The sequence below is a fragment of the Archocentrus centrarchus genome, chromosome 22, assembly GCF_007364275.1.
Source record: "Archocentrus centrarchus isolate MPI-CPG fArcCen1 chromosome 22, fArcCen1, whole genome shotgun sequence".
NCBI lineage: Eukaryota > Metazoa > Chordata > Actinopteri > Cichliformes > Cichlidae > Archocentrus > Archocentrus centrarchus.
This window is the reverse complement of record NC_044367.1, coordinates 3,824,744-3,838,272: the sequence shown is the minus strand read 5'-3', so window position 1 is coordinate 3,838,272 and position 13,529 is coordinate 3,824,744. Positions and strand designations below refer to the sequence as shown.

General features: G+C 42.7%; 1 protein-coding gene across 1 annotated transcript in view; it reads right to left on the bottom strand.

Moving 5' to 3' along the window:
- The window catches only part of LOC115801393 (transcription factor IIIB 90 kDa subunit-like), a 123,913-nt gene that overhangs the window by 36,453 nt on the left and 73,931 nt on the right, over positions 1-13,529 (bottom strand). The window contains 3 exon segments of the mRNA XM_030759184.1: positions 6,375-6,640; positions 11,305-11,360; positions 11,589-11,670. Of these exon segments, the coding sequence (XP_030615044.1) occupies positions 6,375-6,640; positions 11,305-11,360; positions 11,589-11,670 (404 nt within the window).

The window sequence follows — 13,529 nt, the reverse complement described above, 5'->3', positions numbered from 1 at the left end:
TGGGACAGAATCAGTGAAACCTAAAGCTGGAGACAAAGCTGAAGAGTACTGAAACTTGGGTCATTTCATTCTGATTGTCAGCCACAAACTACGAGCGCAACTGGCTCTTTGCAGAAGCTGATTTTTAAAAATGTCAGGGGCATAAGGCACGAGCATATTAAACCAATCAGCAATAATCAGCACTTCAAACACTAACGTGAACACTGTAAACTCTGCAGAAACCTGGTGATCTGGATTAACATCCCAAATAATTAGCCTCCCTGAGCCTGGTCCTGCCAGAGGGCTCTTCCCGTTAAAAGGGCGTGCTTCTGTCACAATGTCACCATGTGTTTGCAGAGAGGGATCAATGGGGGGGTTCTCTCTGTAATCATGCAGGGTCTTTACCTCAGAATATAAGTGCCTGGAGAGAACTGCTGTTTTGAAGTGGTGCTATATAAATAAATTACACTGGATTAAAGTGGCTGAAGTGGCACTAGTCATTTCAGTTCCCGGTGTGGCAGCAGAGCTCTTCATGCCCTCACAAATGCATCCTCTGTATAGTTATTGTGATTAAGTTCTTTAGAAAATTAAAATGCTATTCAACATCCATCCATCCGTGGATGTGTAATAGCATATTAATCATATGACATAACAAGAAGAGCACAGACTTTTTTGTGAACCTGTGTGTCACAATGATAACGAAAGTCTCATACGACCTCTGCTCCAGGGCATTTGGCTCACTTTGGGGAGCCCAAAGATCACTCTTTAACGTTCACTTCAGTCTTTGGGTTCAATAAAACATAAAGCACAACAGAAGTGCATCAATGCCCTCCACAATAATAATGAATTACTGCCAAATAAAATATAGCAAAGAAAGAATTTATGGCCGAACTACAGTCTATGAAGCAGTTAACGCATGCCAGTGGATATCACAGCAATCAGACATCCAAAGCCACAAAGGAGATGAAAATAACACAGCGACAGAAGGGAGAAAAGTGGAAGTGGACAAGAGAAGAATTCCAGGATGACGGAGAGCGAGAGCCCAAATCTAGAAGAGCAGACCCTTGAACGGAGCACTGAGAGCAGCCAGGAGGCACGGAGGTGGAACCAGGAGAGGGAGGGGAGGCCGCAGCAGCACAATGCCTCAGTGTAGCCCCTCAGCGAGGCCTCGAAACAAGGCACAATGACTGCACTGTCAGCAGGCCGTCTCCTGCACTTTCATAGGTCTCCCTGACACCAGGCCCCTCTCCTTTTTCAATAAACCAGCACAACAACCTTTTCACGGGCCGAAGCAACGGTCCGCTCCTCGACCGCCGAGCTGAATGAGACCATTCTGCGCTCAGCGGCTGCTGGTTGAGATTGTTTTCTCGTCATTTTTTTCATTCCAGCGCTACAACTAACATGCTTTGAGAGAATGGGATATTATCACCATTTTGCTACTCGCTAGCCCTCGGGGCATTTTCTTGTTCCTAGTGGCTTCTGGGTAGAGCTACAGAAAAACCGCAGGGGTTGAAAACATTATTGTGCATTCAGGGCGACAAAGTGCAGAGTTCAGCCATTTCTGGATAAATGGATGGAGCCAGCATCCATTCAGGAAAATAAAAGAAAGAAACAAAGTGTGGGATGAATGATTCAGACCAGCAATTCCCCATCAATGATTCATTGATAGCACAGGAATGCATTCTTAAAAATTCAAACAGGTCGAACACTTCAGGAAAAAGGCATCCATTCTTAAAACACGCGACGACACGGCTTGTGCCGGCAAAGCCCCCCTTCGTGGAGATCAAAGCCAAAACATGAAATTGGAGACGAGCTTTCATTCACGGAGCATGTCGGCTTTCCAAAGGGGAATTTGCCATTCTGGCAGCAGCTATTAGCCAACTGGAGCAGCTCAAATCCAGCACTGTTGCAGCCTACTGCTGTTAATGGTTTGGTGTAGCCATGGCTGCTGCTTGCAAATTGATAAATACTGGGGTCAGACGATCAGCAGCAGGGCTGTGCTGTGGCCCGGAAATCACATCTCAAAATTTTTAGGCTAAATGGCCGAATAAATAACTATTTTCTACAGAATCAGTGTGACGTGTCACAGGCACTTTTATTAAAAATGATCATAGATCTTGTTTCTGGAGCGGAGGCGAATCACTGTTCCACTGTTTTCATCCAGTTGGGGATGGTCCAGTTTGTTTGGAGTAGGCCTGTTTGAGGTTCTGATCCTCAAGTCACTGTGTTACCTGCGTTACCCCCCCCCCCAGCAGATGGGCACAGAAGCTAAAGCACTGCTGTGGACACATCAGCAGCAAACAGATTTTAGCCATCTGGAAAAAAAACAATACTGCTTCAAGCATACTTTACCTTACCTTTCACTACTTTACCTTCTATCAGAAATCTCTCTGCCGGGGGAGTGAAGCAGAGTCTAAAACAAGATGTGAGACAACTGCTGCAACAGCTGGTTAGTGAGTGCTTGTTTGATTTTTTTTTTTTTTTTTTGCAGACCCCAGCACGACTAGAGGCTATCTGATGCATAGAAATAAACACAAAAAGGATCATTTCATTGTTTGTTGTATCTGAGGTCACACCCCAAAACCCCGTTTTCATCTCATCACTCAAGCCCTGGAGTTCCTCTCTGTCCCTGAGCGTTGTCTTTAGGATGAATGAGACACTTCAGCAGAGTGAGTGTCTGCCTGCATCAAGAGGCTGAAGTGTCCTCAAGCAAGACGCTGCATCACGTGGCAGCCTCACCATGCTGACCTCTGACCTCCCAGTGGAGGGTTGTGAGCTCAAAAGCAATTTCCCCACAATGATCATTAATTCATCACATTACCATCCTATAAATGGGAAGTGCTATAATGTATCATAATTTGTGTCATCAATCTTGCTGTCAGAGAAGGAGTGGTTGTTGTTTCTGCCAGAGAGAGCGGCTGCCTATTGATTCAATCAACAACTGAAGGCTTCTAGTTGCTGTTTCAGTTGTTGCTTTTATACTGGGTCCTCACATTTTTGTTTTTCTGTGCAATTTTTCAGTTTCTGGTTTGTTTGTTTTTTTAATTAAACCAATTGTGTTTTTTTTTTCTGCTTATGCACTGGATAAGTGGAAGAAAATGGATGGACGTTGTCAGCACCAGCATACAGCCTTAATATGGTCATCCCCAGGCATACAGCGCTGGCTGTGAGCGCCAATCCTGTCCACAATTAGAAGAAAGCTGCTTTAAAGGGAGAGGCGCCAAAACCCCTCCTCTCAGAGTATGAACTGAAGTGCTGCACCAACAGCAGTAGAAGTCAAAAAAGCATTATTTTTAACTGCAGATCACTGAGCATATGAAGTTCCCTTTAAATGTTTTTTTTTTCCATTTCACTTCAGTTTCAGTTGTTGTGTAATTTGTTTCTCATTTGCAATTTTTCTGTTTTTCATTTTCTACTTCCCTCCATTATCTGTGCTTCAGTTTTATTCATTTTTGTCCATTTATTTATTTAATTTGGGGGTGTTGTGGGTTAACCTGCCCTTTTAAGGGCAGCTAGCTGGTCGCACTGTAAATAATGAAACATGCTGCACAAAAACACATGCTCACAAAATAAAGAATGTATTAAAGACAGAAGAAACCCGGGGCAAAAGCTCCACATTTGCCTTGCGATTATGCTGCCGCTGCTGTTGTTTCCATGACCCGTTTTCCGCTCTCAGGCTTTGGCCTCAAATCTTAAGAGACTGTAATGTTTTTCTTCTCATGTTTTTATGTGTGTTTACACCCCCCCCCCGCCCGCCACTCTGCGGAGAACAAAGTGACAAACCCACTTTGTTAAAGAGTGTTTTATAAATATATTTTATTTGACTTAAAAAGGAACTGGCTCTGAAAGACTCCCAACTGCAATAAACAGCAGACTTATCTAACTCCTCTGTGGGTCTGAGACCAAATGCGGCGCATTATCGCAGAGTCCAGGACAGGGTTTACGAACGCCTAGCAAACTGCAGCCAGATGACTTCAGCTCAGCTAACCACAGAACTTGGGAGGGGGGGGGGCGAATTGTGGGGGTTTGCATCCCCTTAATCACCAAACAGTTGCCTCTATAGGAGAGCTATAAAGCTTCAAGATGGTACCTAAAACCAACATTAACTGAAAAGGGTTTAAAAACAGAGCCAGAGGAAACCAATTTCCCCCACTACCAAACAAAGTAAAAAAAAAAAAACACATCAGCTTTTCTCCCTGTTGCAGAAAACCCATTAAATTGGTCTGAAAGGATCGGTGTGGCTCAGTCCTGTGAATGCCTGTCGTGAACGGGGGGGGGCAACCGCTAAGGGACAAATCCTGGCAGACAAGGTGCATCACTGAAAAAAAAGGAAAAATAAGAATATCCCACAGGAGTCCAGGAGAAAAAAAAAAACAGAAAACAGAAAACTGAACATCTGTCCTCCTGTCGCAGGTGATTATTTTGGGCGACTGGAGTCGGGATGAGTGTCTCCTCCTTGTTACGGAGTGAAGCCAGAAAAACAAAAAAGCTGCTGAGTCTGACCCGAGCGGCAGACGAGGAACGGCTGGTGCTGCATCAGATCTGAGCAAACACTCTCCATCCATCTCGCCTTTATTCAACTGAGCATCTGGTGTTTGTATTCAAGATTATTTAATGGTTTGAGGGAGTGAGCGGGAGGGGGCTGAGCAGATCCAAACAAAAGTAAACATGAATTTATGTTCTTTAGGTGTTATCATGGTTACATGATTATGACAGGCGATAGCATTAACAGGAGTGGGGTGCACAGTACTCATCTGGTTAAATTATAATCAATTCACAATCCGGACAATATTTTTTGAAAAGAGCCTCCCAAAGACGGCAGAATGGTTGGTGCAACAGCTGTTCTTTTCAAGTGGTCCATTTATTTTTTTTTACTGCCAAATATGCTCACAAGATAACAGACACGCACACACACACACACAAAAAGAGTAATGCAAGGAGGTATAAAGAGGGAGCACGTTAATATCTGCAGATTCTAATAAAGTGCAGCTGATTTTACACATTAAAGTCTGTTTCCTGGTTTAAGGAAAAGCTACTGCATATATTAGAAAACTTCTATAAATCATTTAGAAGTCTGGTAAATGTCCACAAATCATGTACATTTGACATGCATCAATATGATTTTTTTTTTTTGAAGAACATAATGTAGAAAACGATGCTTGTGGGAATTTAGTTATTGGTGCAATCACAAAGTATGCCCACCAGAGTGATTCCGACTCCACTGTTCACAGTGCAGTGTCTGCAGCACGTGTAGCAGAGTAGCATCACAGCTGAGCAGGCGTGGTTCATTTCTGACTATTTCTGTGGCAGGCGAGTGTAGATCTCATAGCTTGTAAACACCTTTTAACTGCCAGGAATCAGTGCGGTCTGTGGGCACTGATCACAGACCACATATTTTTTTAATGCAGTATGATGTGAAGTCAAGTCACAGCTGGAAAGTCACAGCTGGAAAGTTACTAAGCAGTTAAAATCAAACATTTTTACACTTTAGCATCCTGTGCAAAATTGAAAATGAAAACGAAGATTTTTTGGTTTGTTTTTAACTCTGATATGATCCTAGGTGATCCGATACATAACCCATCTGAACCTTCCACCACATGTTTGGCAATGATAAATCTGTGGGATGGATATGTGTCATAAAAAATTACCTCCAGCCTCAAGAGGAACAAAGACTCTTGCAGCAGGTCCACAAAAACCTGATCTGGGGTGGCTGTAGCTCAGGAGGCAGAGCAGGTCATTTACTAATCAGGAGGTTAGTGGTTTGATCCCTGGCTGCTCCGGTCTGCATGTCAAAGTATCCTTAGACAAAATACTGAACCCTGAGATGCTCTCTGACGCATTCATCGTGTGTGAATGTGAGATAGGAAGCATTTAGGGGTAGAAGAACGTGCTTGTATGAATGGGGGGGGGGTGAATGGGAGAGTGAGGCATGTGGTATAAGAGTTCCAGAGCAGAGCAGAAAAGCGCTATATAAGAACCAGTCCATTTACCATCTGAACATCCTGGAGTCAGCCTGGAGTAACGTGAAGCAAGAGAATGCTCACAAACCCTAAATCTAATCTGTAGTAAGTTTTCCAAGAGGTAGACAAATCCATGAAAAAGAAACAGTACTGCTTAAAAGGCAAAGAGCAGCCACACTATACATCAGTTTGATTAAGGTTCCTTCAGTGTGTGCTCTGCTTTAAGAGCCAAAATCTAGCTGTGCCTTTTAGAACTGGGTAGTTCGCTGAAAGGTTGTTTTAACGTTTGTTTATCATATTATGGTGACAGGATAGTCTGTTATACTTTTTTATTACAGCTACATATACTAGGTTATTTAAAAATTAAAAAAAAAACTGGAGGCACCTTCTGACTCTTGCACGCACTCACTATTAGAAACCAAGTTTTGCACCAACCTTTTCCCCAGGGTACTGAGCGGCGTGCTGAGGCTCAGTGGAATTTGGGCGGGTCTTCGGTTGCGTCCGGCCAGCTTGGTAGCGGGCCTCTCCTTCTTCGGGGACTCAGCCTTGCGAGCTGGGCTGGCACAGGGCTTGATGTTGAGGTCCTTTAGGACATCGTAGTTGATCTTGGAGGAGATCTTTTTCTGCTCCAGCATCTTCTCTATGGCCTCGTCAGCAGTGTTAGCTCGGATTGGGGGGCATTTCTTTTTGGGGCCTCTAGGCTGTTGGGATTTCAGAGAAAACTAAAGCTTACATCAGCTCTCATCAAATACAAGAAACATCCGGGGAATACATTAGAGCTCAAGTGCCTCAGTATCATAAATTGTCAGTCTAGTACCGAGCAAGGTTCGAAAGAGAACATTTGGTTACTGGCGTAACCCCGGTTCTCTGAAAACCGAGTGAGTGCCTACTCGCATTAGCACGTGGAAGAAATACTTTGAGAATGCCTGGTGTGGGGCCAGGTTACTGTTATAAGGGGGTTGGGGGACCCCGTGTCCTTGAAGTGATTGGTCTGTCTAGGACAGACGTGGTGGTAGTGGAGCTTCCATGATTGGTCACGCCAGAGGGTGCTTCCCATAGTGAGATACCTCACTCAGTTTTCAGAGAACCGGGGTTACACCAGTAACCAAACGATTTTTAGAGATATGTGAACCAGCTATGTGTGGGCTGTATTTTGACAGAGAGGTATGCGGAGTTACAAGCTAATGTCAACATGCTAAAACACTAATATTCAACAGATTTAGTTTTAACAGAAATTAGTTTAGGGTATTAGCATGCTAACATTCACTATTATATTTAGATTTGTAGGTATTTAGTGGTAAATCAAAGCAAAGCACAAAAAGAAATTCTGACTTGAAAAGGAAAATGTTATTACAAATCACTAAGACAGAGGAATAAAGGATTGTACAAAATGTCATTGTTATCCATCAAATTGTTGTTTAATTTCCATTTAGTGTACAGAAGTGGACCATTATTATCCCTAGACCTGTAGTGCTAGGATAAAAAGTTAAGAGCTACAGGCTGTTGCTTAAAAGGCCCATTAGTTGTTACTAGCTCAGCAGAAACTACTTTTCTTGGGGGTCCATATTGAAGTTTTTTGTTGCTCTTTTTCTTCAATTAACAACCCAACACTGTCCTGGCCAGGACTGCACAGACACCACCTTTCAATTCATCTAACTTTATTGAATGTACTCCAGTTGCATTCAGCAGACAAAGGTCAAATGTTATCTGAAAACAGTTTGTCTTCATATTAAAGTATTTCGTTCCCAGTCCCAGGGAGGGATTTGCCCTCTAAAAGTAAGAGTGAGGAACAATTTCTGTCCATCCATCCATCCATTTTCTTCCACTTATCCTTGGCTGGTTCCCAGGGGAAGCAGCCTAAGCAGAGGCACCCAGACCTCCCTCTCCCCTGCCGGGAGCAGGGTTACCAGGGCCCCACCCTGGAGCCAGGCCTGGGGAGGGTGCTTGAGGGAGAATGCCTGGTGGCTGGGCCTTAGCCCATGCAGCCCAGCCGGGTTCAGCTCAAAGAGGGGACATGGGACCATCCTTCTGTAGGCTCACCACCTGCAGTAGGTGAAATGTGTGTTGGGCAGCGGCCAAGGGCGGAGGCTCTGATGCACTGATCCCTGGCTATCAAGGCTGGCGACTGGGATGGGAACAACTTTGCAGACAAATTTAAAACCAAACACGTTTCTATAAAATCCAGCTTATCTCTATTAAGACACCAGATTGGGGCTATCACCCAGCTGCAGGTATTCTTGACCCCACTCTAAAATTATGGCACAGATCAGCAGATTTCCTTTATTTAAAACTTAAAAAAAAAAAAAAGGCTTTTAAACAAGTTTCTTAACACACTTGATTTTGATTTTATCTCCAAGGCCCTTTTCCCATACAGCAGCTAATCAACTCAGAATATTAACCATTACCAAATGAGAAACAAAGGATGCACAAATCCTTCATGCATAAACATGATGCTCTTCATGTTGTTTGCTCAACTGCTCGTTTGTCAGTGATGTGACAGTATGCTGCTGGTTGGATAAGAGCTGTCAGGAGGTTGCATGTCTCATTAGGTCTGTTCCACTGTAGTTAATCCAGCTAGTTAAAACCAGTGAACAGATGTTGGGTCTAACAAAGGGTCTGCGCTGAGCCAAAACCAGAAATGGCAAATGAGAGGAAACCAGTTCCACAGGACTTACTGCCCATCTGTCTGTGTTTAGTTTCAGTCTGCCTCATAGCACTGCTCACTGTCCAGCTCACTCTGCAATTTTTATGTATCAACTCCATTTGGATCATTTATCAGTCAAAAACGACAGGTTCAAGCTCTCCACTCAACAGAATGTGATGCTTTTCTGCTTTTGTATTGGTCAGATTGAACGTCATATTTGAATGCATTCACTTTGGCTCTGACATATTTAAATAAGATGTTTTTCTCCCAAATTCTGCATTTTATGCATTTTTACTCACGGTTCCTCTTACATGTACAATCTACAGAAAATAATTAACAGATAAACTGCAGCTCTAGTGATTTTCTTTAGAATACATTACATGCCTGAATGATTGTATGGCTGTACAGAATCATTAAACCTGATAGGCAGGCTTAACAACTATATGAAGATCACATGCAGCCCTGATATACCTGCAGGTTATGTCATAACAATGATGTGGTTGAGGGTTGAAAAGCACTCTAAGAGTAAAATCAAATGTGCCCAGGCTGAAATATTGCTCCTGAACAATAAATGCACATGAGGTAACTATGCAGGGGTCGATTCTCTTTTCTAAATTTTTTTTCTTTTTAGCTGAACTTGAAAATACACATTCCTTTTTCTCTGTTTTGATTTGACACACATAGAAATGTTTACATGCATCTTCAGAGAAGCACCGTTTCAGACTTATCTGTGGTTGGGCATTCAGGCTTCTCCTGAATTATCCCTGTGGCCTCAGGGTTTGAGCCTGATTATATGATTGTGGGAGTTTTCAGCATGAGGCATGTGGGACTCACATTACCAAAACTTTAAGGGGGGGGGGGGGGGGGGGGGGGCTTCTTTTCTCAGAGCCAAAGCAATGTGCCTGAGATGACCATATTTGGGATAACTACTTTCACTGACATCATGCTGACCAACAAGTAGAAAAAATTGTCTGAAAAGGAGCTCACTAGGATTATTTCACATTATATATTGAGAGTTTGGCCATATTAGATGTAAGAATTCACCTTTGTAACATGCAGCCTCTTGGCTGCATCTCTGATCAGTGCTCTCCTTGATCGGCTTGTAAGTTTAGGTGGACGGCCTTGTCTTGGTAGGTTTACAGTTGTGCCGTACTCTTTCCATTTCCGGATGATGGATTGAACAGTGCTCCGTGAGATGTTCAAAGCTTGGGAAATCTTTTTATAGCCTAAGCCTGCTTTAAACTTCTCCACAACCTTATTCCTGACCTGTCTGCTGTGTTCTTTGGACTTCATGATGCTGTTTACCCCCCAATATTCTCTTAACCAACCTCTGAGGCCGTCACGGAGCAGCTGTATTTGTACTGAGATTAGATTACACACAGGTGGACTCTTTTTAAGTCATTAGCAGTCATTGGGCAACTTCTGAATGCAACTGGTTGCACTCAGAGAAAAGGGGGCTGAATACTTTTGCAATCCACTGTACACCAAATTCTGATCCTGCCATCCGAACACTGCAGCACAAATTGAGACTCAAGGTAGACAAAGATTTTCTGTTGTCCAATTTTGATGATCCTGTGCCATTCTTAGCTGACAGGAGTGGCTCATAGTGGTCTTCTGCCACTGTCACCCATCTGCTTTAAGACTCAACATGAGATCCTCTTCCGCGTACCTTAATTGTAACACGTGCTTATCTGAGTTACTGTTGTTCCAGTCAGCTCAAAGCAGTCTGGCCACTCTCCTCTGACCTCTGGCATCCACAAGGCCGTTTTGCCCAGAAAATGCTGCTGACTGCATATTTTCTCTTTTTTGGTCCATTCTCTGTAAACCCTAGAGATGGCGGTGTGGGAAAATCCCAGCAGATCAGCAATTTCTGAAATACTCAGACCAGCCTTTCTGGCACCAACGACCATGCCACATCAAGAGTCATTTAAATCACCTTTCTTCCCCATTCTGATCCTCAGTGTGAACTTCAGCAGGTCTTCCTGATCATTTCTACATGCCAAATTGCACTGAGTTGCTGCCATGTGATTGACTGATTAGATATTTGCACTAACGAGCAGCTGAACAGGTGTACCTAATAAAGTGACAAGTAAGTAACATGGGTGGTTTAATAGGTCTACTTTAAAACTGTTATTTGAATAGATCCTTCTGCCAAACTACTGATGGAAAGCACTAACAGTAGTTCTATTAGAGTTTTCTTTCTTTTTCTTCTTGAGATCAGAGGCAGCCACAGAGAGGATGATTATTGAGTTAGATTAGAAAAATCTACATAATTCTTTTCCTCACTTCTGGCCTGAAACATTTTCTCAAAAGGAACAATCTGAGTCATTTCAGGCACAATGAATGAGGAACACAGAAAACAATAGCTGAAGCAGAAGACTGAATGGCTTTTTGACAGCAGTGTGTAGGGTTCAGATTTCAAGCAGATAAGTGGTCAAAGTTGAGGCAGCTGCTGGTTGGATAACTCAGAGATATGAACAGATTCATACGGCATCAGATGTGACTGGTGCTTTTATGGCTGACAAATTGTGTTACGGCCCATTTGCCCGTTTTCTGGATGACTGATCAACTCTCACCCTGCCTGACCAAAAAAAAAAAAACTGTGTGTTTTTATGTTTCAGTCTGTCTGACCATTTACTGCCTCAGACAAACTTCCTGTCATCCTGACGACCTCAAACAAAAATGCCCACCCTTATCTCACGATTTTCAGACTGCTGTTACCTTTCTCTCTTTGTAGATCCCGAGCGCCTTCTCCTTCGCTATCTTGGCCTCCTTTTCTGAAAACAACAGAGACAGTCTGGGCATACAAGCTTGGAGATAGCATTATAAAAATGATACAACCTGAACGCTTCCAGGTTCAGTTGGAGGTTTAGCTCTGTTTGGCTGATAAAGCACTGTAAGTAGGAGGTGCATTTTGGGACAAACCGACCACTGAATACAAATGAACATTTAATTCTGCATTGAAACACAGCCAGCACAGGGATCATGTTGCATCCTCAAAGTACCTTTCTGCTCTTTGAGGTAGGTGGAGTTTTCTGCCATCCACAGTGCTGTCTTGATTTTCACTTCGTTGTCATTCAGCAGATACTGCAGAGAAGCAGAGGGAGAGACGCAGGAGTTCACATTACAGGGAGTTTCCCATTTGGGTTAAAAACAGCCTGTTGCTAATCTTTGAACTAAATACTCAGTTACCTCTCCCAGTTTCACGTATTATATCCTCTTTATAATAATTTTGCAAATCAACAATTTCCTGGCTGTTGGAAAGACAGTGACTGATGTCCTGATTTTGTTACCAACCAGCACAAAGTAAAGAGATCAATCAGTAAAAAGACACTCTGCAACTGATTGGATAAACCTGCAGGGAGGTACTGCAGTTTAATGTAGCCTGGGTCATAGCCATGATCAGCTTTATCTGCTATAATGACCAGAAAGAGGCAACTGATGACAAGTATAAAGAATCCAACACTGCTAAAGGTAAATTTATCTAATGGTAGAAGTAAACACACCTGAGATACTAAAAGTGCAGCAGGTGAAAGAAGCAGCAGCATCATATCGGCACACAAATAAACAGTTTGAGTCAAACTTCTCTTTAGCGAGGTGCTCCATGTTCCCAGAGCCCACCGACTCACACACCAACAAAACAAAACAACATTTTGGTCGCTATTGGAGCTTGCGCTCTATTGTTGTGTAAAGTGAGTGACCAAGCAGAGGTAAACACATTACACAGCAATATTATAGCTGTTGGCTTAATTTAAAAGTAAAAAAAAGGAGTTCCACTTTCTACATAAAGATGAGTTTTGTTGACTTACAGTTTTGTTTTGCTTTTTAATGATGTGATGTGTGGCGGGGTGGCTGTAGCTCAGGAGGTAGAGCAGGTCACCCACTGATCGGAAGGTCGGCGGTTTGATTCCTGGCTACCCCAGGCTGCACGCCAAAGTATCCTCGGGCAAGATACTGAACCCCAAGTTGCTTTCCGATGTAAGCGTTGGAGTGTGAAAGTGTGTGAATGTTAGATAATAAAAGCACTTAGCTTAATAATGGAAGTGCTCGTATGAATGGGTGTGAATGGAGTAAATGTAAACATGCTGTATAAGCGCTTTGAGTGCTCAGACAGAGTAGAAAAGCACGAAATAAGAACTAGTCCATTTACCATGTGTAATGGGTACTGCATGAAAAGCTTTTGTGAGTTCTTGAGTTTGTTCTTCGGGCCTAAATGTGGTTAAAATGTTCATCGCTGACACAGGCCTGTATGTAGAATAAAAAGCTTAACTGACTAAAAAGGTTAGTTTTTAGTCAGTTAAATATTATAAATATTATTACAGTAATCTATTTTGTGCTGTCCCTGACTGCCCCTCCCTGACTGCCCCTCCCTGAGCCTGGTTCTGCTGGAGGTTTCTTCTTGTCAAAAGGGAGTTTTTCCTTCCCACTGTCGCCAAGTGCTGCTCATAGGGGGTCCTTTTGACTGCTGGGTTTTCTCTGTACCTCGCTATATAAAGAGCCTGAGGCGACTGTTGTTGTGATTTGAGGCTATATAAATTAAATTGAATTGAGTTGAACTTAGAAAAACAAAAACACTGACATTAAAGTAAGTTGTTTCTGCAACCTTGCAACAAAACAACCCTTAACAAATGGACAGCTGAGTAAAATGAATTATTCTGCCTGTTCATAATAATTTTGAACTGGTTTAATCCACTCTTAAAGAAAGAAACATGGAAAAACATAATGTGCAGGTATAATATGGACTAAATATATGAATCTTTAACCTTTCCCATTTTGTTAAGATTTTAAATCAGACTTTCATTTTTAATCTGTGACTTTCAAAAAGCACAAATTAAAATTATGAACATGGGCCAAATTTTAAACCAATTTTTGCCACGCTAACATGCGACATGCTGACCAACACTAACAGAAAACACTTGACAACATTTGAATTAAGACTTTAGGGC